We start from the raw sequence: 26,712 nt of genomic DNA, 5'->3' as shown, positions 1-26,712 counted from the left end.
TGATGAATACTTACTATCTATGACATACCATTCGAGTGGCCTCTCAACTGAGTGTTTTGATCAATTAAGTGACTGTACCTCTATGTTTGCGAAGTAGAATATGTAACTGGGAAAAATTCTGATTTAACCTCTGCTTATAGAGTTTAAACATTTGTATGATTTCTGTGTTTCTCTTTATGTTGCAGGTAATACAAGTCTGTCTGACTTCACATAATAAAACAGTTGTATATACAAGAGACCTGATAAAGTGATATGCCCAGAATGGTTGTTAAAAGTATCTCTGGCTCATTACTAGACATTGCCTAGCCACCATATCTTCCTTGCAGCTGGAGTGATAGACACAGCCATATCACCTGCATCACACTGACGCTTTTGAGTGAGAGAGGACTTTTCTAGAAATTATTTTTCTCTGTTCATTCCTATAGCATTTATGGAGCTATGTTATTAGATGATTTCATGAGAAATTTTGAGTTTTGGGGAAATCTCTTGGGATATCTTCCCATTCATTGGAATAACGGAATACTAAGAACCAGAACAACTAGATTTGCCCTTAATAAATTTTCTGATGTGAGGCTACTTCTTATATTTTTAATGTATGTATTTTAACTCATCTCTTCATTGCTCAAATCGACATCAGGTAATAAATGATGATAATTTGAAGCCCAAAAATTCATTCAAGTCTCCATGGAGACAGTTCATGCTCTGGTCTCCATGGTGACACCTAGAGTTTTAAGAGCGCAGGTTAATTTTATGTATATTTCAATTACTTTTCTCCACTATCTAAGCCCTAATTAAAGAGCCTAGGCATTTTACTCTTCCCTTCCTCACCCCCTTCCCTTTAATAAGAAAACAGAAGAAGAAAGGAAGAAAGGAAGAAAAATAAAATGCAGTGTTAATCGTGGGGCAGGGAAGTTCAGTTTTACAGATTTCTACAGGAAAACATTTGGGTTGGGGAAAGAAATTAAAGAGCTTTCTGTGATGCTCTTCAGACTTACACTCTATTGTATTTAGACTCCACAGTCACAGGAGAACCCGCTTCCAAGGCCACAAGATAACATTAGTGTACTTACAAAGAAAATAGAGATGCGTTTTCCAATTTGCTGTATCATTCTTCCTGAATTTAATCAGAGACTTTCTCAGGGACTAACCTGGCAGTATTTGGAGTCCTTCACATGACTCCAGGCTCTGTGCTAGCGTGACACAGACCTTCTCTAGCCATCATGCTTCTCCTTATATCTCCAATACACACTCACAAAACAGGACAAAAAGGTAAACCGGAAAACCTTTAGTAACCACATAGTGCAGCCTGCCTCTTTTTTGAAATCCATAAATGCTTCCCTTCCACTAAGCCACCATCTGCCTACTTTTAACAGCTCAGGCCCTCAACCGAATGCTTATTAACTCCTATTTTATGTACATTTTTAAAAAGTTTGGTTATGTGGTTTCCATGCACACAACATAAACTTTGGAGAGAAGAGAGAAGAGCCCTTACTTAAAGAGACTTTTTTTGGTTAATAATGAGAAATAAGAGCAAGCCTCAGGGCAAGGGGTAAGAACACAGTGGGTACTCAATGTTCATCAGAGAAATGAACAAATGAGCAGATAGAACAAACACACACAGAAACCCAAAAGGCACTGGGATGGACCCTCTGTTTAATATTTTAAAAAGGCCCAGAGTAAAAGTCTACAAGATAGCATAAATTCATAATAAAACCAGAGTCGATTCTCACAGCCATGATCCTGATATAACAGGACGACACGGAAGCATGTTTGCTCACCTCTGTATAAGTGAACTTAGAGGGGGTATAATGTACTCTTCAGATCTGAATGGTGAAGAATTTAAAATTGGGAGCTAAATTTGTCCTCTTTCTACTTGCAGTGCATAACTTACCAGGGACTGACAGATACTAAGAAGATTTTGAGTTTATATAGGGACAAATGAATTTATACTTTAAAGAGGTATTTTTATTTCTTAACTCATGCTTAAAAAAACAGTTCTAAATTATAATATCATGTGACCATTTGAGGTGATGTAATAGTAGACCAATGACATGCAAATATATTCACCATCAAGTGGTTAGCAGAATTAGAAATTTGCACACAACTCAGATGCATATATAAAATTTATTTTCTAAAATTGATCCCCATGGATTTTCAGTTGTTAGTTACCAGGAAAAAAATTCAAACTTGCCAATGAAAAGGTATCTGTCTCTTCAAGTTTTAACAGCTTGTTTTAATTTAAAATAGTCTCTTTCAGAATGGCGCCCACTATTTCTGAGTCGTTTGTCCTCTACACTCTCCTTTCCCCAGCAGCATCTGTGTTGTGTGTGTGTGAGGAACTGAGATTTATGTTATTTTGGTGGTGCGGAGTGAAGCCCCCAGGTTATGTGTGGGTTCTTGTTCTTGCTCGCCTCATCCTTTGTCCAATGTCTTGGACCTGCTTCTGACGAATTTGTGACTAATCCACTTTGTTGAGGATGAACTGCTTATAGACTTAGTTCCACTTTGGCTCTTGCTAGCCCTACAGATCCCCACGTCATGCTTATCCTCCCCATGCTCCTGACTTAGGCTCGTCACCCTGTAGCCACTGTGGTAGGGGCCCCTCATTCCTCAACACACCAGCCCTGTAGCTGGCACTCTCACAGCTTCCATCAAATACCCTATGCAGAGTGTGTCACACTGTGGTTTGCCAAAGAGAGTTTACTCCCATTGGCCTGGGAATTATCTAGAGCCGTTTCTTTCACTTTCTAAAGTGATTTGCTCATAAAGATAAATTGTAAGGTCACCCTATCTGAGCTATGTTTGGAAGCTTCTGGGTCTTGTGAATAGAAGTTGAAGAAATGTAGACCTTTTATTTCTCCACAATGACTTTCAAGAAAAAGATCTCAGTACTTGGAAATTCCATTTTATTAGTCAGAAGTTAATCAGCCATGCTTTATTTCCCTTCATATTCCTGTCAAAACAATCCTAAATCCTTCCAAGACAGATGTGGATGCTTCTGATTTATTAGAGCAAAGGTTATTTTACAGAGTTAAGCAAAGAAAACTGAAAAGATGAATATTTGCCAATTCAATCTCACTCTAAGTTAAAAAAAGGACCAGGATGTAATGAATTCCTTTGTTAAAGGTATATATTCATATGCACTGAAAAGTGATTGAAAGGACATTCACCATATAACACAAAATACTTATTACTCCATAGGTACATTTGTGCATTATTTGTCTTTTCTTTTTTCCTCTTTGCCATTTCTACATTCTCTATAATGAACATGTATTATCCTCATAATAGGAATGAAGTAAAATTACTTTTAAAAATTTGATGTCATTTGCTACAGCTCTTCCCCTGAAGCAAACATTCTCTAAATGATCGGAATGTAGACACAGTGCTTCATCTCTTTTAGAGTCTGAGTCACTCTTCATGGTTTATTATGAGTCTTTTTAAAATATCTTTTTAATTGCTAGTTTTATATTGGGTAAAAAGGATGATGTTATTCACATTCATTCGGATTAACCACCCTTTCATTCTTGTCTCTGTTCTATAATGGTAGCTTCTATGCCACAGTTATTTTTAATCCAGCCCTACATTCTTGTTCCTCAACATACGCACATACCCACAAATGATTTTGAATGTAGTAGTTTTGGGGAAAGCACCTTATTTTCTATTTTTAAGATGAAATCCAGGACACACTGCATCCTTTTGCGCTGACTGAATTTTTCTTTCAGTGCTATTCTCCTTTATGAAATTCCAATCAAATTCTCTTCCTGAAAACTAGTGGTTATAGAATTCTTTGCCTTGACCTTTATATGAGGTTTTACTTAACTTAACTGATGGCCAAAATAAAACATCTTGCAAGTTTTGCTTGCAAGATGAACCCTTGTAAGGTAGAGTATTATGGGACAGATGTTTCCACATGTGCATGCACTTGGGTTAGGAAAGATCATTGCAGTATACAATTACCTCTGCCTGAGCCTACCCTCTACTTACTCTTGGGACCATGTCCACCTGGGCCATAGAAGCCACCAAAGACCACATCATAGGTAAGGGTGTGGGGCATGGGGGAGAAGATAAGAAGATTGTGGGGCCTACTGACATTTTGATAAGATGAGGTTCAGTCTGTGGACACTGTGATACCCAGGCTCAGGGCTCAAGATTTGTTGTTGTTGTTGTTGTTGCTGCTGTTGTTACATAAGCTCCCTGCCCAGTGTGGAGGTCAGCATGGGGCTTGAACTCAGCACCCTGAGATCAAGATCTGAGCTGAGATCAAGAATTGGTCACTTAGCCAACTGGGCCATCCAGATGCCATGGGTTCAAGTTTTTTAAAGCACTACACCTAATATTATTAGATAAACTACTCTGAATTGGCCAGGGAAGCCACCTATTGGTACTATTGTCTGTGTGTACTGGTCAGACTTTTTTTTTTGATTCCAAGTCACAGATACTTACCTTGCACTAGCCTGAGGAAAGAAGAGAATGAATCAGCTCATTATATTCATAGAATGGTTAATTACCAGATGAGAAGGAAGATAAGGGTGCAGCTACACCTTAGGAATAACTGGAATAAAAAATGCTAATGCAACCAGGTCTTGTTTAATTTCTCCTCTCTCCTCCTCTTTGTGTGTTTGCTTCATCTTGTCATTGAAAACTATGGAAAACATGGTTGCTGCAGTTCTGGTATTTGTATCATATCTTTATCCTACAAAAAAAGGAAAAAGGTTGGTTTTAAGATATTTTCAGTTCTGCATTCAAAATTTCAGGTTAGATGTGCATTCTTGGGCCAGGTATCTATTTGGGGTCATCCAAAGAGTCAAGGTTAGGTGGAAATATGTCAACTCTCCAGCAACCATGGGATAAGATAGTTATACCCAGGAGAAAGGAGTGCTGAACTCAAAATCCTATAGGTATCTACTATATTCCATTCTATCCTAAAGATATCTATCTGCTATATCCTATAGATTGCTACTTCATGGAGAATGAATTCCATGTTCCAAACACCCAATTTTATAGCAAAAGTTTAGAATATACACATTAATATATTAAGGATTTCCTGCATTGGCTGTTATTTTGACTTTAAACTTTCACCACCCCACCTAACCGGCACTTAACACAATGCACTTTAAAAAATTGATCTATTGTATAATGGACAGAAAACATAAATCTCTGTTGACATTAAATATATTTTTACAATGTTTTGAAAAAGTTCTGAGTAGATTTGAATATTGTATTACTGTTTTTGCTAGACACTGATCTTTTACTACTGTTTATCTTATTTCATTTTTAAATACAATTACATTTTAATTGTTATTAGTCACACTGTATTTTCTTTATTTTAACTTAACTAAGTTTTGATGTGTTAACCATTAATTGGCAGAAGAAATATATGTTTCTTTAGTAAGATGCTAGATCCCCAATCAGATTGTTCTAGGTTCAATCAAATGGAAGAATTAACATATTATTTATTTATTGCAAGGAATTTAGCTTTCTTTTATAGAAAATGGTAGGAAGAAGGGCACAAGTCATGATCCTGGAGTCCTAGAATAGAGCCCTGTATCCAGCTCTCTGCTTAGTGGGGAGCTTGCTTCTCTCTCTCCCACTGCCCCTCCCCACTGCTGGTGCTCTTTCACTCTCTCACTCAGCCAAATGAATAAATAAAATCTTAAAAAAAAAACACATTAAATTAAAAAAAGAAAGTGGTAGGAAGAATATTTTGAAATTAAAATGTATGAATGACTCGTCAGATTTTTTTAAACACTTGGAAAAATACTGAGATACTCAAGCAGGAGCCAGAAGCATTAAATCAGCTTTTTAAAAAAATGACCTAAAAATATCTTTATTTTTAAATAGCTCTTTTTTTGAATAGCATTTGTTTAAAAATATATATTTGTTATTAAACCACTGCTATGTTGCAGGCACTCTACTAAGTCTGGGATTTGACAGTGAGGTCAAGATTACTTATCAGATCAGAGTGGTGAAGGCTGACCAGGCAAATACCATGCACTGTGTTACATGGCAGGATTAGGGTAAACAGGATGTCCTGGGAACATCCAAGAGGAGTACTTAGGCCTACTAAAAGGGGCACATTAGTTAGTTGTCAAGTGAAAGCGTTACTAGCCCTTCCACAGGAGTGTTTGGTAATAGGTGAGGCCATTTTTGATTGCATAATTACCAGTCCCTAGTGATGTCAAGTATGTGATTACAAGTATTGTGACTTTTAGTTCTAGGGAGGATCACATTATCTTAATAGCATTTTACCATCTGTCCAGATAATACTTAAGTTATGTATCCATAAATCTATAGCCAGATGGATGGAGACAACAGAGCTAATATATATCTAAAGCCAACACATTCAGGTTGGCTAATTTACATATGGTCATTCATAGGAAGGGTATAAACAGGAAAACTAATAGATCATCACAGAAAAGGAATTCTCTATTTATTGTTGTATAATATTTCTGAGCTTTCAGAGCTTAGTGGCACCTGTTATCATTGTAGAGGTACATACCCACAAAGCAACCAAAATTTCATTGAAGGCAGTTTCCTATTGGTTAACATATTGTGGCCTATCTAGACCTTAAAAGAAGTATATATATTATGTGATTTATTAGAGAAATCTAGTCTGGATAGATTGTATGTTTTTTTTAATTGTTATATATGTTAAACAATCCTTTTTTTTTTTTTTTTTAAAGATTTACTGACTTATATGAGAGAGAGAGCAAGGGGAGGGACAGAGGGAGAGAGAGAAAGAGAATCTCAAGCAACTCCTCACTAAGCATGGAGACTGATGTGACGCTCGATTTTGTGACCCTGAGATCATGAGCTGAAATCAAGAGTCAGTTGCTTAACTAAGTCACTCAGGCTCCCCTGTCTGTTAAATAACCTTATAATAAATATAAATACTTTGGAAAAGCTGCTTGTGATTTTTTACACTTACATTGAAATGAGTGCAGTGAATGTAACAAGATTCATTCTAGATCTTATGACCCTATCCATGCCCTTCTACCTCTGACATCTGAGTAATTCAAGGCATGTCGAACATCCTGCTAGACATCAAGGTGCAAATAAGAAATCTCCTTCCACACCAAAATCATCTGGGCATGATACTGTTTGATGGATAACTCTTTTATTCTTTGACACCTTTCTCTGTTTCTTCTTTGGACATTGTTTATTTAGACTTTCTGTCTCTACCGAGGACAATTTTGGGTGAATTGCTTTTCATAGAAAGTTATGTGTGTTACCTAGCTTTCCAAATATATTTGCATAGAGTTATGGAAAGTAGTCTTTAATGCTTTGAAATTTTTTTTCTATTTTGGTTATTCCTGTTCTTAACCTTATTAAGATATAACTCACTCTACATATCATCATTTAAAGGTATATAATTAAATGGCTTTCGGTATATTGACCAAGTTGTATGCCTATCAACACAGTTGATTTTAGAACATTTTAATTAACAACAGAAGAAATCCTTTTCCTTTTAGTTGTTACTCCTAAATCCCCTCAACCCTCAAGCTCTAAGAACCACTGACCCAGTTTCTGTCTCTGTGAATTTGCCTATTCTGGACATTTCACATGAATGGAATATAATAATATTATGGTCCTATGTGACTGGCTTCTTTCACTTGGCATAATGTTTTCAAGTTTCACCCATACTGTAGCAAGTATCAGTACTTTATTTCTTGTTTATTGCCTAATGATATTCCACAGTGTGAATATTATATCCCTCGACTCTGTTTATATCTCTCCTGCTCCTTTTCTTGATTTTTTTAGATGTATCTATTTTGCTTTCTTATTCAGTTATTCTGTTTTCTATCTTATTTAATTCTGCATTTAGCTGCTCTTCTATCTTGAATTGCTGTATTGTTCTGGATTCTTTTGGCTTGCTTGTTCTTTTAGATGTTATACTTATTTTCATTGTTTCATTTTTACTGATATAAGTACTTAAAGCTTAGAATTTTTTTCTGGGTACTACTATAGCTATATTCTATGGATTCCTGTAAGTGATATTTCAATTTATTGGTATTTTTTAGAAATTCAACAATTTAAGTTTATATTTATTTTTGATCTTTGACGTATTTAAGTATGTTCAGATTGAAGAAGGATATCTTTAAAAGCGTGTTAATAAGTTTTCAGTTTTATTGAATTGTCATATCTTTCAAACATATTAAAAATATTTTTCTTAATTTTTATAAAAGTTCCATGTGCCCTTCAAATTGTATTTAGGCAGGTCACCAAATACTGGCTTCACACTTCATGTGCAGTATGTTCACCTATTTATCCAGAGATGATGACCCAATTCTAACCACTCACTGGTCAAAATTTCAAGGTCTCCACATGTTAAGCTATTGTCTCTCTCTACTAAGTCTAGTGGTAGCTCTACTTGATTCAAAAAACCATAAAGGAAAAGAAAAAAATTTTCTGCTCTGAATACACAATGATGGGATGGGGACAGGATAACTGTAATAAGCACTCTTGCTCAGAAAAAGGAAGGATGGAAGTGACAGGGCTGTCATTTGTCCACATTCATTCTGAAGTCCTGTCAGGTACACATTGTTAGTGAGCCCTACACTGGTGTCAGGAATGTTCTTGGTTGGACCCCAATTCTGTTTTCTGGAAGTAGCTTCCCTTTCCCATTGTTCTCTGTGGTCCTTGGCTGTGCCTTGTGTGTGATCTTTTCTATTCTTCTCCTTGGCCGCATATGCAATGGATGTTGTTGACTATGCCCTCCTATGAACTGTTTGGCTCTCTCAGTTCATTTCCTGTTTCCAAAAGTTTGGGGGCCAAAGAATATATTTATTTGGAAGATTTATTTATTTATTTTAGATGGAGAGACAGCATGAAGGGGGAGGAGCAGAAGGAGAGAGCAGAATGTCAAGCAGACCCCCCACTTAGTGCAGAGCTTGACACAGGGCTCGGTGCTACAACCCATGAGATCATGACCTAAGCCAAACCAAGAGTTGCATGCTTAACTGACAGAGCCACCTGGCATTCCCCAAAGAATGTTTTAAATATTGAACAGTTAAAGGATGGAATTTATTTATTTATTTATTCATTCATTCATTCATTCATTTAAAAGATTTTATTTATTTATTCATGAGAGAGACAGAGAGTGAGGCAGAGACACAGGCAGAGGGAGAAGCAGGTTCCTGATGTGGAATTGGTCCGCATGAGGAACATGATGCGGGACTTGATCCTAGGACCCCAGGGTCATGACCTGAGCCAAAGGCAGATGCTCAACCACTGAGCCACCCAGGTGTCCCAGTTAAAGGATTTTAAATGCAGACTCCTGGCTTATTTGGAAGAATGGTTTTTAAGAACTTTGTAAGTTTATTTGTTTGAATCCAGTTAGTTCCAACTGATAACTTCACTTTCAATTCATCGTAGACAAAATTCTGCTAGATTTCTTTATTTTTTTCTCCTTTAATAAATACCTTGAATATCACTTTGAGACTGCTATAGTTACAGAAATCAGAAACCCTGGGAATTTCTGTTTGACTATCTCCTTAGGCAGACATTTGCTTGAATGCTACTTAATGCATTGGGAGCATCTAACAATGGGATGAACTTTCCTGCAAGGCTCAGCTTTTTTTTTTTTTAAGATTGTATTTGTTTATGAGAGACACACAGAGAGGGGCAGAGACATGGACAGAGGGGCGGGGACCCCGATGTGGGACTCGATCCTGGGATCCCAGGATCATGACCTGAGCCAAAGGCAGATGCTTAACCACTGAGCCACCCAGGTACCCTTAGGCTCAGCTTTGATAGAACTTTGTCTGAAAAGATTTTCTTGAGTTTTCTCTCTTACTGTTTGAGAACTAAAAGTTGCTGGCTCTTCCAACATTTCAGGCCCCAAATTTTGGGACTCTCTCATTTCCCTTGCACATGATGTGATCTGGGGATTAGAACTTCTGACTTTGCCAAAAATTTAGTTTGCTTTTGATTTTTCCATTTCCTTTGTTGCATTTTGAAGGATTTCTAGGAAGGCATGGGGAAAATGCTCATTTGTATAACTATGTTCATAATGGAAGAATACTTAAACTTTAGATTCTATTTGTGAAGAAAGGCTTGTTCATTTGTTTCAAATGTGAATGAAATGAATTACTTTGAAACCGGAAAACCTTGTAATATCTAGTCAATATGCATTGCTCATGAGTTCACAGAAGTGTACATTAAAATGGGCCTTTAGGCTCATGTAATAAAGTGTTTTGATGTTATTCTAGAATGGTTAATTGAAATTATTTAAACCAATTATTTAAATATTATGACTCTAGGAAAGGAGCTTATACATGTAATCAGGTGTTTGCTTTTTGTTTTGCAGAGAGGCAAACTGGTCTTCATGCCATTCATGTAAGATATATGGTCAAGGTTTTCTTTGGACTACTGTAATTACTAATGTAGAATACACTTAAAAAACTCTTTCGTCTTACTCTTCCATGTCCCAGAGTGTCTTTGGCCAGTTGATATAAGTTGATTCTGGAGGGGAGGATCAAAGAAACCCTGAGAAACATTGTAAGATTTTAAGATCACTGAGGTCCAATTGTAGAAACATGGAGTAACAGAACGTCCTGATCCTGGTTTGACCAGCACAGTCCTGGTTTTCACCACTCCCAGGGTACTTAGTACCTCATTTCCCTCTGAAAGTGTTCCAGGTAGAGTAATCAATTATAGTGTCACTCTGTCTAATACATGTTCCTTCAGCTGTTTTCAAAATCATGTGTTTGGCAGTTACTCAGACTGACAATATATATTTAACATTTAAACTGTTTAGACACAGGCTCCCACTATAATATTTTTTGTTTCCTCCCAATATTCTCTGTAGGGCCTCCTATTTCTGAAGATTTTCTATGATGAAAATCCATAATAATGATGGGTCTTATTTACATGCCCCTCAATATATGTCCAGTGAAGAAGATGACTTCACTTAACTTTTGTCAAATGATTTTCTTTTGAGGCTTCAAATTCTGTGGTTTCAGGTTATAGATGCACAAATCATGTATGGCATGAGACATTGAAAATGAAAGTCCCTCTTCATATGTCTGAAATGTCACCATTTCTCCCAAGGACATAGGATTTTCTTTATGACTCTGCAAATATGTCTAAAAGTCTTCATTTGTCAGTTTGATGAATGTGCCACTAAATAACATTAGCTTGGCATGTAAATCATTTTCCCGTGAAATCTTTAAAGAGCATTGTCAAGCGTTTCTTTGCAGTTTTTGATTCTATTCGTTTTATGCTTCTGAGATGTCAGGAAATATAGCTGACTCTCTGGGGTAATTTTCTTTTAAAGTTCTAGATAGCAGATGTTTATAAAACCTAATAGAAAAGTTATCTTTCTCTTCTCATGTGGGTTAGATTTATATTAGAAAATACAATAACTGACAGAGTAGTGAACTACTTTGATAATTCTAAAATTTAAAATTAATATATTCTTCCATCTGGAGTCTTAACTAAACATTTTCAACATCTTTGAAATCTGCAAAGAAAATGTGTCTCTTGTCAAGTAACTAGAAGCTAGAAGGGCTGGGATTTTCATTGTTCTCATGTCAGATATTGCTCTGATTCACACCCCCATTGTAATCAGTGTAATGCATATGTATGTTGAGAGCTTTCCCATTCAGCAAGTAGATTTATAATTCCTCTGGAGACAAGTTTTTGTTGCAAAGGACTAGCATCTCTATATGCATAATCATTCCTTCTTCATATGTGCTTTTGCAGAGTGAGCCTAGGATGCTCTTTATTTTTATGGACACAGTTGAAAGCCTCTGCTTTCAACATTTACATTAAGGTGACAGTAACACAATGTAAGAACATTCAATCAATCAATCATTTAAGATTCAATGAGCATTTATGTGTTAGACTAAGCTAGGCATTGAGATCACAAAGATGAATAAAGAATAATTCCTGTATCTAATATACTCCTAGTGTAAGGAGAAGGCAAATTCATTAATGCATAATTATAAAGAAAAAATGTGAAAAGTGGAGCAGCGAATAGGTTTTATTGCAAACCCCTACTTCATTTCTCTCACATAAATGTGGGACCACAGAAAGTGAGGGTAAACTTTAGTGTAACTTGAGTGTCACTTGGTCCACTAGAGAACACCTTGGTCCCCTTTCCTGCAAGGAGAATCCTATGGCCTATCCCACCCTGTCCTCCACTGGGAGTTGGACCACTGTGGGCAACCAAGGGAAGCAGGTCCTTGCCTGAGGCTGCTCTGGACTCGAGTTTGTTTAGTTCTGCAACTCACTTGAGGATTCATATGTGTTTTCTCAAGGGGGGGCTTGCAGATCCAATTTGTTGTGAAATCATCCAACTCTTATGATAGGAAACCCAAGCTCCCAAAGGACTCCAGAAACAGATTCAGAAAGTTCTTTCGACAAGGCATTACTTGGAACTACATTAGGCCTAAAAAGATAGGAAGAGCAGTATCTTGAGGGTTCAGGTGGTTGTAGAGTTGGTGGCAGGAAGTTTTATACCAGCTGTATATATCAAGCATTTGTCTAGAATGGGACCTGCTCATGCTATCTTTGACCTACTAGATTCTATTGACTTCAGTCCCCTCTGAAGCAGTCTAACTGGCATTTTTGACAATAGGGTCATAGTTCCTAACTCCTTTTTATACAGTTGGCAACTCTGATCCTGTCCAGTCAGTCTTTCCCCATTCCCAATTCTATTCATATTCATAGTATCTCTCCCACAACAGGGTAGAGAATGCAAGTTTCCTCTGTTGTAATTGAGGATTTCTTACATAAAGATTTCTTACATAAAGAAATAGTCACAGCACTCAGCTCTGGCCTTGATAGATGAAGATCCTAAGCAGAAGCAAGGCTGCTTGTCAAGGAAGATTCTGGTATTGATGGCAGAGAGTCCTGTGGACCCTTCTCCCAGCAAGAAGGTCAGCCAGTACCTGCATGCTTGGCATGGAAGACACAGTTCTTTGTTCAGTCAGCAGCACGGAATACCTGTATTCAAGCAGCTTTGACCTTGAACTGACTGCTGACCAGCTACTGTCAAATTTATGTCTGGACAAATTAGTATCTGCAGAAGCCAGTCAGTAGACTAGACCAGTGCTGGTCAACAATGACCATATTACTAATCCAAGGTGATAAGACTAATTGTAAAGACAGTGTAATAAGTTTTTGGTACCACTAAATTTACTTGGTTTAAAGGACTCTGAGGTTGTTTTTACTTATCTTTGGTGTTAGAGGTCTTCCTATTAAAGGCAGTAGATGATTATTTTATTTTTAGTGTTTCTGTCAAAACAAAGTTGTCGATTTTACGTTGGTTCCACAAATCTGGGGGGAATGTTTTGCTGCTTCGTGAAAGAGGTTTGAGAACCACTGATCTAAGAGCCTGGTATACACCTACTCCCTGGAGCTTTCTTAATCTTGATGGTTTTGATATTTTGAGCCAGATCTGTCTTTGTTATTGGGGGGAGGATTATTCTGTACGTGGTGGGATGTTTAGCAGCATCACTGGCCTCTATCCACTGGATACCAGTAACAACCCACCCCACCCTGATGCAACAACTAAAAATATCTTGAGACATTGACCAATGTCTCAAGATGGGTTAGGGTGGGCTGGGTTGGGGGCTGTGCTCAAAGAGTTTGAAAGTTACTGCTCCAGAGACATTGTAAATTTTATGTATTTTATTTTAATATTTTCTCATAATGGATTTCTATTGCAATAAATGACAGATTATTGCCAGTTGTATTGTGACCATTAATAAATTCAGGTAGCAAGGAGAACAAGGCTATATAAAATATATGTATATATATATGTATAGAATATAAAATATATATATTTTTTACTTTATTATATAATACCTTGATATATGTCTCATAAAGATGCTGTAGGGTTTAATTGACATTAAAAAATATTGAAGAGGGATGTCTGGGTGGCTCAGCAGTTGAGCGTCTGCCTTCAGCCCAGAGCGTGATCCTGGAGAAACGGGATTGAGTCCCGCATCAGGCTCCCTGTATGGAGCCTGCTTCTCCCTCTGCCTGTGTCTCTGCCTCTCTCTCTCTCTCTGTGTCTCTTATGGATAAACAAATAAAATCTTAAAAAAAATATTGAAGAACACCCAACTAAGTATACAGTAGATAGACACAATATTATTGCACTTAATATTTTGCATTTACATGTCACTTTTCACTTGAGACTCTCAATCCATTGATTCATTTGTTTCTTCACTGTATAATTCTCAGTTCATCTCAGGGAAACTGAGGTACAAGCCAATGTTCACCTGACATAATAGAATCAAGGAATTAATTAACTCTCTCATTTTCTTTATAATACCCTAATCACTTTTACTATATTTTTATACATATTAAACATGAATTTAGTATGTAATAAATATTTATTTTTACATTTTACATTATATTTTATATATCTTATAATTTTTAAACATGTATACTTCTCTTTGCTAGGCTGGCAACCTCTTAGAAGTAGGGGGCAACCTCATAGATGTAGGGGCAGGTATCTCTCAGAACCTGCAGACCGTGGGCACATTTGTGGGCAACTGGCAGGCATTAGGAGATGCCAGTTGTATTAGTTCAGTTCTCCACAGAAGGTCTTTCATTATAGATTCATGTTTTCAGTGCTGGACTTTTAGTACTGATATTGCTATAAGTAAAGGAATGTCTCTCCATCTTTTGTAATAATCTAGTTATAATACAACTTAAAATAGTACATTCTGACTTTCATGGACACTAATTATCTTTGCCTTCATGGGCTCCTTCCTCCATTAAAAGAAAAGTTTAAAAAAATGATAGTTTACAGTTACTTTGACATAAAGATGGATACAATCTAAGATGAATTATATTCTTTATTTGCTGATTAAAAAATAGTTAAAACACTCTGTGTACCCTGGCAGTGGGCCCATGGTGAATAGTAAAAAAGTGAGCACTAGGATCACACATTGAAATGTTAACTGTGCTTTTCGTCATCATTCTTATGCTCCCAGGGAGATAGTCTGGTTTTATTGGCTCAGGAAAGAAAGACCCAGCAGTCAACAAAAACATAAAATTCTTGACTTTGAGGTTCAAAAGCTTGGGTCTTAGGATGATACCATAGATTTGGAAGAATAGATGAAGGGTAGGTTTACCTTGTCCCATGGTAGATGAAGAGTTCATGGAGGGCACCAGAGAAGTTGAGAACGTGTGGGTTTGTTTGGGACCCCAAATTGGAATGAAGGCTTTAGAAATTCTCAAGCAAATGGGACCTATCACTGCCTAGCCCTCCATTCCCAGGGTAATAGTTTTGAACACTGGGGTTTCTCTGTGTCCCCCAAGCCCAATGTGGTAGGGACATGAAACCTTCTTGATGGGCCAAACAGCTCAAGGATGACATCTGTTTTCAGGAAGCCTGAGTGGAGAGGGACAAATGAAAGTTCTTGGTGGCCTAGATAATGGCACGCTTGTGGCAGAGTGCCAGTCTAGGCAAGAGTCTGTGTGGCAGGATCAGAAGGGTGTAGCAGAGATTTGCATGGATCCATAAGGAGGATGAGGAGGTTTCCATCAATGTCCACAGGGAGAGAGCATGACAACAAAGATGGATTCTTGACATTGGGGCACCATACAGTCCCTTGAGAGTTGAAAGAGATCAGAACTGACCCAAGATTAAGGTTTTTCCATCTTGGCAATATGAGCACTTGGGAAAAAAATTAAGTACAGTTTTGGAAAAAATAAAGTTGTAATTTTGTACACCAGAGTTTTTAAAAGCTAGATTAGTGTTCACTACACATTGTGATACTTTACAATATTTGGAAGACTTTCTGCTTTTTTTTTTCATTTTGCAAAAATCTTATTGGTATTTTTTTTTTTTTGTCCTCATTTTACACATGTGGAAATAGAAATGCAGAAAGGTTAAGTGACTTGCTCAAAGTTACATAGCTAGGACATGAGCAATGACTTACACCCACGGCCTCATTTGCTCTATCACTCCTGGTTCTTGATGTTGGTCAGTATTCCCCCTAAGGACTTAAGTGAGAGCTTCCTTTGAGGCTCTCAAAGAATGCTGTTATGATACCAAAATGCTTTTAGTGTTTTGCAATTTAATGCTCAGATGTGGGGAGGGTAGAGGGTTCATATGCCTGAGCTCTGCAGCTTCACCCTGGACTCCTTTGCTGCTGTGTTCTATGCAGTGTTTTGCTCTCATCTCAGAGGTGGAGAGGCAAGGATGTAGCTTGAATGCAGAGCAGGAGCCCGGCCCCAGTACAGTAAGGTGAGGTGGAGGGTCAGGCCCTAAAGGGCCTCCTGACTTAGAGTAGAGTGACCCATCCAAGGTGACTGGATGCTGTTCTGCTTCCATGACCTTGTGTCCACATTGTAGAATTTTCTATTTTGTTTGTATCTCTCACCAGCGTGTGAGCTGAGGGAAGGGACTGCATCAGGCTTGGTCTCCATTGCATTCCCTGCCTGCCATGTAGTAGGTACTTGAAATATTTGCTGAATGAATGGACAGTTGGATAGGTAGCTAGATAGCTAGATGGATGGATGAATGAACTTGGGGGTACCCCAATATCCTTTACACAATCCAAGCCCTGTTTTCCTTTATAGCAAGGCCCCTTCTGAGGGATGTTTGAGTTCAGCTTCCTTTATCTCACCCAAGAAAGCTTTGTTAAAAATAGCTACTTCTGCTGCAGGCCACTCCACTTCCTTTTTCCTTCCCTCTTCCCGAATCTCTCCTTTATTATTATTTCTATACACTCTTTTGGTCAAGACATTTGGAATATTTTTCCCTCTTCTATTTACATGTTTTTCCAGCTTATGTTTAACTTTCAGCTTCCTTTAAACCTTCTTTAAAAAAAAAAAAAAAGATTTATTTATTTATTCATGAGAGACAGAGAGAGAGGCAGAGACATAGGCAGAGGGAGAAGCAGACTCCCTGTGAGGAACCCAATGCAGGACTCGATCCCAGGACCCCAGGATCATGACCTGAGCCAAAGGCATACACTCAACCACTGAGCCATCCAGGTGTCCCTAAATCTTCTTTAGAAGCAGGAAGCACATGTCATAAATCCATATGAGCAGATACTTTGCTCTTTCTCATTTTGAAAAAAAAATTTAATTAAAATTCATGGTAGAAAAAATTTCTAAAGGCAAGTTGTCTTTCTAATTTATTACCATGTCTTATTTTAGAATTTACTTTTGGTAACTAATCTACATTATTAAATAAAGTTCACTTCATTGGAGTCACTGAGTAATTGCTGTGTTGGATAAGTATTGTTCTTGTGATAGTTTTATCACATGTGCTAAATTGTTTTTAGGAAATAGCCTCAGTGTTACATGAAAAGAGATGAAAAATACTTTATATATCCCACATCTAGTGAATTTATAATTAAAACAATGTCACAAATATGGTAGATTTTCATTGGATAATTTAAAAAAAATTTAAAATGCAATACATGATAAATAAGCTTCATCCCTTAACAGATCCTAATTTATTTTTTAAGGCACCATAACAGAGAAGCCGATCCAAAAGATTATGATATAGAGGGTCCTGAGGAAATAAAAAAGCTGTGTAATTCAACATACTGTCGACTTGGAACTGACGAACCCCCTGTAAGTAGTTGCTACTGATTTCTTTAGATCTGGAATCTTCCTTCTGGTGAAATGTGGAAAAATAAAGGGAGGAGCGCCATTTTGGTGCCAACCCTCCTATGCTGTGTTGGGTACTTAAGGCAGGTTACTTAGTCACTGCGTGCTTAAGTGACTTTACCTATAAAATGTGCACATCATAAGGTTATTGGAGAAATTAAATGAAATAAAGCAAATAAAATGGTTAACTCAGTGCTTGGCACATGGCAAGTGCTCAGTAAGTTATTTGTGCTGTTTTGATGGTATTGCTGCAGCCACAGCATTTTGTTCAATGTCTCCTTTAACCTTCAATAACCCTGTAAAGTAGGTGGTATTATCTCTGTTTTAGAGAGGAGGCAAAACTCCTAGAGGTTACTCAAAGTCACACAGTTAGGGAGTGGAAGAGTGAGAGTTTGAGTCTAGTTCTTTGATTTGAAGACCTTTGTTTTTGTTGTAAAGTAATAGTTGTTCATTATTAAAGAGATTAAGAGGTATGTCCTGGAACTTAGAGGACATAGAGTCCAGTGTATGACACATGTGAAACAGCAAGGCCCATCTGCTGCAGGATTCCACGCCTAAAGCAGCACCCAGCTGGGAAGGTGAGAGGCTTAAATCTAATGCAGTTAGCAGTTTTTATTATTTCACTGGACTGGAAAATTTCATAACTAAAATGAGATCCTTCTCAAGATTGAGGGGCCTAGAAAAGTTACAGGACTTGCCTAAAATTCCCATTAAGCAAAAGGAAAGAACTAGCCATCCATGTGGAATGGAAGAGGCAGCTTGATTAGAAATGAAGTTGCTTCATGATTACATCCTACTAATGTAATAGGATCAATTCAATAAGATGGTTGCATGAACACTGCCTCATTTCATCCTCTGGACAATTCTTCAAGCTAGCACTGTAAGTGACCACACTGTATAAATGGGGAAACCCAGGCCTGGTGAAGCTTGATCTCTTGTTCAAAGTCAAACAGCAAGAAAGTGTAAGAAAAATTAAAATCTATTTTCCCCCTCTGGTTCCAGAGTCTAACATCTTAAATACTTCTCAAACTGTCTCTTGGAGTGCAAATTATTTCACTCCCAGCCCAGGGGCCTTTTTACCCCTCAGCATGCATCCTCTTTGCAGAAAATGAACCTCATTATTTTTTTTGCTCTGGCTTGGGCATGCATATGTGTTGGGGCATTGGTATCTTTTATCTATCACCACTGTCCTGTTTCCTGGATTATGTCAGCACACATGCTAGCTAGCTCCATTCCCATCTGTGTCCTCTCCTACATGTCTTTTGAGCATTTTTTGACATTTTGCAATATTGCTGCTGAGTGGTGGGTTTTTTTGTTTGTTTGTTTGTTTTTGTCCACTAGCATTTCCATTTCACTGTCTGTAGTTCTCCAGAAGCCCTTAAATGCTGCTACTGTGGCTACCGTGAGCATTGTTTATTTGTAACAGGATTTTAAACAGGCCTTTCTTTGCATTCTGGCTGAGACTCCAAAAGGCCACAAACAAATCCATAGTTCCGTGTTCCAAAGTGAAATATTAGGCCACTTAGGCAAAACCCTCAAAGATGGTGTCCTTAGGCCAGTACTCACATGAAAGGATTGAAATCCAAGAAACCAAAAGAAGAGTTTGAGAGTAGAAACAGGGTTTCGAAAAGGTGTACTGTGAGTCTCACCTGCCTGGTGAAGTTATAGATATAAAGCTCTGGTGATCTGTCCAAAGTAGCAGAGCAGAAAGAGGAGAACTAGCTACATTGGTGGGACAAGGATAATTGAATACTCAGGCCCAGATGTGGCTTTTGGGGATTGGATGTGGGCTATGTAGAAGAGAAAGATGACAGAGAGCCATTTTAGAACCTGCCCAAGAGCCCTTCATGTAGGGATGGGAAGGACATTGACTGGATTCCCAGGGGCTGAGGTAGGACGGTTAAGTACAGACAGTGGCATCCTGTATCATGGAACATAACCAATGAAGGTTTTCAGAAGGGATCTCAAGGTCTACAGAATACCCTAAGATAGCGAACTTTGAATATCCATCAGTTCCAGAGAGGATCAGACATCAGACATGCCCAGAGGAAACCAAAACAAGATTATACTTCCACCTTTCTTGTAGTTACCTCTCTCCTTTCTCATATCCCCACACTCACATCTTAAACCCTCAAGAAGCCAGAGGGAGTTGAGGAGTTGGAAAGAAGTTTAAAGGGGACAATTGAGACAAAGCCAACTGTGCCTCCTGCTTCCCTACTGAGGTACGCCAGGCCAATGCTGACCCAAACTACAAGAAAGAGTCTTTCATTTCAAATACAGTTTTGACTAGTACATGGTACTGGGTATTTTACTTACTTCAATAAGACTCCTCTTGGGACAGAAGTAACCAGAAAGTGTTTTATATTATCTGACAATGGCCACAGAAATCCTGGCAGTTGTCCTAGATTTTATCAAGGAGCATAAGAAAGAATTTGCCTCTCCAAATGTCTATGGATGGGCAATAATAGAGGAAGAACAGGTTTTCTGATTGTACCTACTTACAAGCCTCACTTGTTCAGTGAGCTACTTCCATTTGTATATAAAAGAGCAGTCCATTCCCACCATCCCTACCTGTCCACTTCCCTTATTTTAGTTTTCTTCATGCTGTTTAAATCACTGGATAGATTTAAGACTTCCTAGTTGTGAATTGTCTGCATCCCTTGGCTAGAATGCAAGCTCCATGAGAGGAGGGACTTTGTTTTGTTCTCTGCTGTATTTCCACTTCCTAGAATGGTGCCTGGCACAGAGCAGGTCCTCAATAAATACTTGTGGAAGGAAAGAAGAATGAAGGAAAGAAAGAAGGAAAAAGACAAAGAAGAAAAGGCAAGAAGGAAGGAAGGGAAGTAAAGATGAAAGGAGGAGGGAAGGAAGAATGACTATATTCCACAAATATATATTGAGGCCCCATTATTTTGTGAAGTGCTGGGGTAAGAAACATAATTCAGAACAAGGTCACTGTACATTAGGAACTCACAGGCTTGTGGAAAAAGTGCAAGTGGACAACCACAGTGACAAAGTGTATGATGGATGTTATGATAGAAAGAAGAAGATCAAGATGCTGAGAGGGGCACCTGAACTGGAATGGGTTGAGGGGAGGATCAGGGATGGCTTCCTAGTGGAGGTGGCCACAGCAGCCACAGCAAAGCTCTCCAGCTGAGTCTAAAGGAACCATCCTCCATGGAATCTGAAAACATACCAGTCAGGTTTCAGTAGTGGCGTAATTGAATTCCTACCCCTGTGGTCCTTAAGGCTTTAGGAGACCACATGGGGCTGTGTGCATGCAGTTTCACAAATGAGCAGTCATTCAAACCACTGACTTTCTCTGATTGTTTTACTAGTCTAAGCAATTACAGGAAATAGTATGTTAAACTATAGTATTTTGTCTTGGTATTTTGTTTAAACTTTATTCAGACACTGCTTAACTACACCAGAATGAGTCCCATGCAAACTAAAATGTTCAGGAGCACTTCTATCATTGTTCCTTCATTTGTAAAGTCCCTCACTGAAGGGTCCTCATAACACTACCAAAGGCTCTGTCCCATTTGGCATTTAAGGCTGCTATTGAGGAAGGAAACTTCCTCAAAACTGAGAAGAATTATGTACAGGGTACATTTGATACTATGTCATAGAAGATGAGAACTTGTCAGACATAAAGCAACAAGGAAAACCATGAGTGGTTTTACCAAACAGATTTTTCTTATACAGTCAATGGATCAGTGCCAAGGCATTTTTGGAACTAACAGCAGGATGTGGAGGAGCAAATTAGGGTAAGATTAGTATTAATAGCATTACAGTCATTTTGGACTTTAAAATGGTAAATAAATGAACAGTACAAAAGTACGCTTACATTTTTTTAATGAGTTGATAAAGAATAGCCAAGTAGGTCTCAAATATGAGCTTTGTAGTGGATGAAAATATGACATTTAAAAATTAATGACCCTAAAAGGGATATAAAGGGATATAATTATACCAGATCTGAGAAATTCAATTATCATTTACTTAATTGGTTCAGGTTTTTTTTTCTTTGATTGGCACATAGTAGAATAGTATTTTGGCCATAAGACTGTAGTTACAGATGCTTCTTGCGTTCACATCTAAGTACCTGAAAGAGACATATGGATCACATTTTTGTAAATGGAATAATTTTAAATGCCATTGGAGGAGAACCACTTAAACCAGAAAAAGGAAGATGTTTGGGGCTTGTGGGTAGTGGAGTCAGGACCTCCTCTTGCTTATGGTTTCCATAATCTCTGAGCTTGGAGTTGATGCCACTGATCCCAACATCCTTTCAAGGATCTACTTTGAATCATCTTTTCCAACATCAGCACAAATGCATCTGCCTTTCTGTTTTGGGAATTCTGTATAAATTTAGGCCAATTGAGTGTACTTTCTGTGTCTCTTGATGCAGCCATGGGCTTATTGATTCAAGCGTGTATCTGCTCTGTCATTTCTAGGGATCTGGGACAGGAATGAAAGTAGGCATCTGCCATTTTGATCTGATCACTTTCCTTCACAATTCTTTTTCTATGCGAATAGTCATGCCTCATTTAACTCTTAGAGAAACTAGATTTTAATTTTTCAGTATATCAGTTTGCTGAAGCATGTTTACTGTTATGTTGAACAAATGGCACTCAAAAGACGGAATCACACAGATGCACACACACCTGTATTCTTTGTCTCCACTATCTATTCACCCTACTTTGTAGAGTGAGTTCTTTTTTGTACCTCTGGATAAAATGTTGTGCAGATTTTATAATTTTTTTTTTATGATAGTCACACACACAGAGAGAGAGAGACAGAGACACAGGCAGAGCGAGAAGCAGGCTCCATGCACCGGGAGCCCGACGTGGGACTTGATCCCGGGTCTCCAGGATCGCGCCCTGGGCCAAAGGCAGGCGCTAAACCGCTGCGCCACCCAGGGATCCCAGATTTTATAATTTTTATGGTCACTCTCTGATCATAACAAGTTTATTGGTCCCATTTCAATAATTAAAGTATCTCATCAAAATGATGCATTTCACTTAAGGTGAAAGATTTTCTCTTTCTCAGCTAGTCTGCTCCAGGCTAGGGAAGTCTGTAGATGGAAGTGTGTCTGTGTGGGGGAGGGTTGGCTGGTTTTCTAGTTCTTCACTTGCTCTGTTCTTTCCTTCCTTCAGATAATAAGACAACTAAAAGGCCATCTTGTGATTATTCTACTAGTATTCATTAGTTAACTGAGACTGTTTTGGTTAAAAGAGAGTTTTGATATCTGAGATGATTATAAGAAAAGATTAAAAAAAAAACAGAATGAAATCATTTTTCTGATCATACCCTATGAGTTCCAGTTGTTCAAAATAATGATAGAGAGGGAACCAAATTGATTCTCTGAGGTCCTTTAAATAATCTCTATATGGAACTACTACTGAGTTCTCCTAGACATGAAAACAGAACCAGAATTTCCAAGAGCAAAACTGCTGCTGAGAAATAACAATCATCCTTTTTTAAAGATAGACTTTCTATAAGTCTGTATATTACTTGTTGATGATTATGACCTTTTGGCAAGGGCACAAAAAAAGCTACAGTTGGTAGAGGAAGTGCTATTTAACACGGTAAAATAAAACTCTTCAGTTGTGACTGAAGATCTAATATAATAGATGCCAACTTCTTTATTCCAAAGTGAGATGCTAAATCTGTCACATAGAACAGGCAAAGCATTTGGGCAGTAACTGATTCCAAGCCTCTTGGTCTGTCATCCACCTTGAAGATTAATAAAAGAAAGAAAAGGTTGAAATTGAAGAGACCTGGCTGAGAGTATTTGGAATTTGGAGGAGTTATTTGGAGAGAATTTCCATGCTGAGCTCCACTCCCTTTCCCCAGGGGATAAGCTATTTCCTGCTGTAGTTGGGGCCTTGAGGATATTGGGCAGGGAGTTTGAGTATTACCCTGAAGTTGGGGAACATGGTTGACTGAGGTCTGATTACTCCTGAAGCAGCCCTGTGGCATCACAGAGGGAACTTGACCCAGAACATATCTGTACTTCCTTCAGTATGCAACAGAGGAGTCTGCTTTCTAGGGGTCCTATAAGCAACACCAGAAAGAAATGTTAATTAGTGGGACACCTGGGTGACTCAGTGGTTGAGCGCCTGCCTTTGGCCCAAGGCATGATCCTGGAGTCTTGGGATTGAGTCCCACATTGGGCTCCCTGCTCGGAGCCTGCTTCTCCCATTGCCTATGTCTCTGCCTCTCTCTCTCTGTGTCTTTCATGAATAAATAAATAAAACCTTAAAAAAAAGAAATATTAATTAGTGATCAATTAAAATGAATCTTCTAGAGGTAAGTTATCCTCAGCAGAGTCTGGTTACCCTCAAATGTGGAACTTGAGGGGGAATTATAAATTTCTCTTTTCCTGCATCAGTCACTATTCCACTACTGGGATTTCTCAAATGCCACACAGAGAGGAAGAGTTCATATTGAAAGATTAGAAGTTGGAACTTTAAGAAAAATTGGTACTTAGGAAAATGGGGAATAAGAATGATGTTATGAGGTGAACTTCCTAAACACACATTAGATTTTTTTTATATTACCATTTGAGTCAAGCTAGATCTTATTATGCAAATTTAATGGAAGTTTTAGTGGTTATCCTGGGAGTTTGTGCTATGTTAATTTAGCTATCTCACAAACCACATTGCCAATCTCCAGTTTGTGATAAAAATATACACATATATGTATATATATGTACACGTATATATATAAAGCCCCAAAGACTTTTAAACATATGGCAGTGCTTTTATAAATTATCCACCCTTATGTCAGGTTATGAACATTTCTAGACCAAAGTGATTTTTCACATTAAAATGGTGTAGGATTAGGTTTGCCCACATGCAACAGGAACCACAAATCAACAGTGGTTCTTCACATAAGGTTTTATTCTTTCATGTAAAAAGTCTGGATGATAGTAGGTCAGGACTAGTATGAAAGTTTGTCAGAAACCTGCTCCTTCCAGCTCTCTATCCTGCCATCCCTGTGCAGAGCCCAAGATGGCTGCCAGATACTTGTCTATGTCCACATTTCATGCAGCAGGTAAAAGAAAAACAGAAGCAGGACCTTTCCTGGAGGTTGTATAAATTACTTCTATTTATGCTCATTGTTCAGAATCAGTCACTGGTCATATTTAAGTATAAAGGAGACTAGACGTGCACTTGCTGTGATAAGCACCAGGTGTCATGCGCAAGTGTTGAGTCACTATATTGTACACCTGAAGCTAATAGTATGCTGTATGTTAACTAACCGGAATTTTTTCTAAAATATTTTATTCATTTATTCATGACACATGGAGAGAGAAAGAGAGAGAGAGAAAGAGAGGGAGAGAGGCAGAGACCCAGGCAGAGGGAGAAGCAGGCTCCACACAAGGAGCCCGACTCGGGACTTGATCCCGGGTCTCCAGGATCAGGCCCTGGGCTGAAGGTGGTGCTAAACCGCCGAGCCACCAGGGCTGCCCAACTAACTGGAATTTAAATAAAAACTTAAATTTTTTTTTAAGTAAAAGAGACTAGAAAATGTAGTCTGAAACACCAGGTGCCCAGCTAAAATTTTGGGGTTCTATTACTGATGAAGATGGGAGATCCAATATTGAGGGACAGCATTTGCCCCTGGCACAGGAAACAGGTTAAGAGTGGGTCGTGGAGACAGATGGCTTCTCTGATTCTTGGCTCTACCACTCACCAGGTTGCAGTTTTGATCAAGAGTCTGAAACTTTCCATTTCTTTATTTCCTCAGGTGTGAAGTGGGAATAATAGAATTTTCATGAACATTTGGTATGAAGACATTTGGAATAGTGTCTAGCCATGCGCTGTTGTTATGACCATTATCCCATGAGTTAAGTCTCTGGAGTTTGTTTACAACATTAGCCTGACACTTCATAGATACGGATCGATGAATGAAGGAGTCAGACTTGCATGTTTTGAATTGTGGAACATCTCCTTTCTCACTGGTTTAGCTGGGTCTAGCTTACTTTGTTTCAGCCTCAGTTTTTCCTTCCTTAAAATGAAGATGAACTATTCCAAGTGTTTTTTTTTTTTTCTTTCTCCCTTCAGATCTACTTTCCCCCCTTCTCAACTCTGCTCTGTACCATGGAGGCTGACCTTTATGGACAGCTTCAGTGAGCTTCCTTGCCTTCTGCCTTTTGGTTGGGATTAGTCTGTAGAAGGTACTGCCAGGTGAGCAGAGGTGGTAGGAGAGTTAGTTTGGACATTTATTCCTGTGTTTTTCTCCCTACAGGGCCATAGTTTGGCACTGGTTATATGCTATAGACTGAATGTTTGTAACCCCCCAAAATTCAAATGTTGAAATCCTAACCCTCAGGATGATGAAATTAGGAAGTAGGCATTTGGGGGATGATTAGGTCATGAGGGTAGAGTCCTCAGAAATGGGATTAGTGCCCTTATCAAAGAGACCCCAGAGAGTTTCCTCTGACCTTCTGCCATGTGAGGGCAGATGATGGCTGTCCCTCAACCAGGAAACAGGCTCTCACCAGGCACTTCTGAGGCCTTGGTCTTGGACCTCCCAGCCTCCAGAACTGTGAGAAATAAATTTTTGTTGTTTATAAGTCACTCAGTTTATGGCATTTGTAAGGGCAATCCAAATATGGACTAAGATACTATGTGTCTGTTCTGAAACTCCAAGTGACCTTCTTGTTACAGTTATAGGCCTTTCTAGGTTCCAGTAGCTACTCTACCCTATGGTTCTCCACAATTGCTACCCTCCAGGTGCTTCAATGTTGTTGATTTTCTGAATGCTGAGAACACTTTTATAAATAGATCCTTCATTAAACCCTACTCGGTTCCTCATTTGATTGTTCTTTTCTTTCTGTAACCATAATTGATATACACAACACTCATAGGGTTGCTTTAAGTATTTAATGAAATAATGCATATAAAGTGCTCAATACAATGTCTGATAAATTTAAATCCATTAATGCTATTATCTGTTTTTCTAACTCCTCATTATATCATTTGAAAATATCTTTGATTCATATAATTTTCAAAGATATTAATTGATTATTAAAATATTTTACTGCTGAAATGATTGGAACATTATCTCAAGTTAATTTTTCAGTCAGTCTTACACATTAAAACAAAATGGTGC

General features: G+C 38.2%; 1 protein-coding gene across 10 annotated transcripts in view; it reads left to right on the top strand.

Moving 5' to 3' along the window:
- Positions 1–26,712, top strand: part of CFAP95 (cilia and flagella associated protein 95) — a 135,241-nt gene that overhangs the window by 48,681 nt on the left and 59,848 nt on the right. For 7 of the 10 annotated variants that reach the window (XR_012036602.1, XM_072838570.1, XM_072838576.1 and 4 more), the window contains one exon: positions 17,445–17,553. Coding sequence is in view for 3 of the 10 variants with exons in the window: in XM_072838531.1 (XP_072694632.1) it covers positions 17,445–17,553 (109 nt within the window). In the remaining 7 variants the exon portion in view is untranslated. Of the gene's footprint in view, positions 1–185; positions 377–1,879; positions 1,960–17,444; positions 17,554–26,712 lie in introns of all 10 variants that reach the window. The other 3 variants (XM_072838586.1, XM_072838547.1, XM_072838556.1) reach the window with 2 other exon arrangements.

The sequence above is a fragment of the Canis lupus genome, chromosome 1, assembly GCF_048164855.1.
Source record: "Canis lupus baileyi chromosome 1, mCanLup2.hap1, whole genome shotgun sequence".
Taxonomy (NCBI): domain Eukaryota; kingdom Metazoa; phylum Chordata; class Mammalia; order Carnivora; family Canidae; genus Canis; species Canis lupus.
This window is presented reverse-complemented; position numbering and strand designations above follow the sequence as displayed.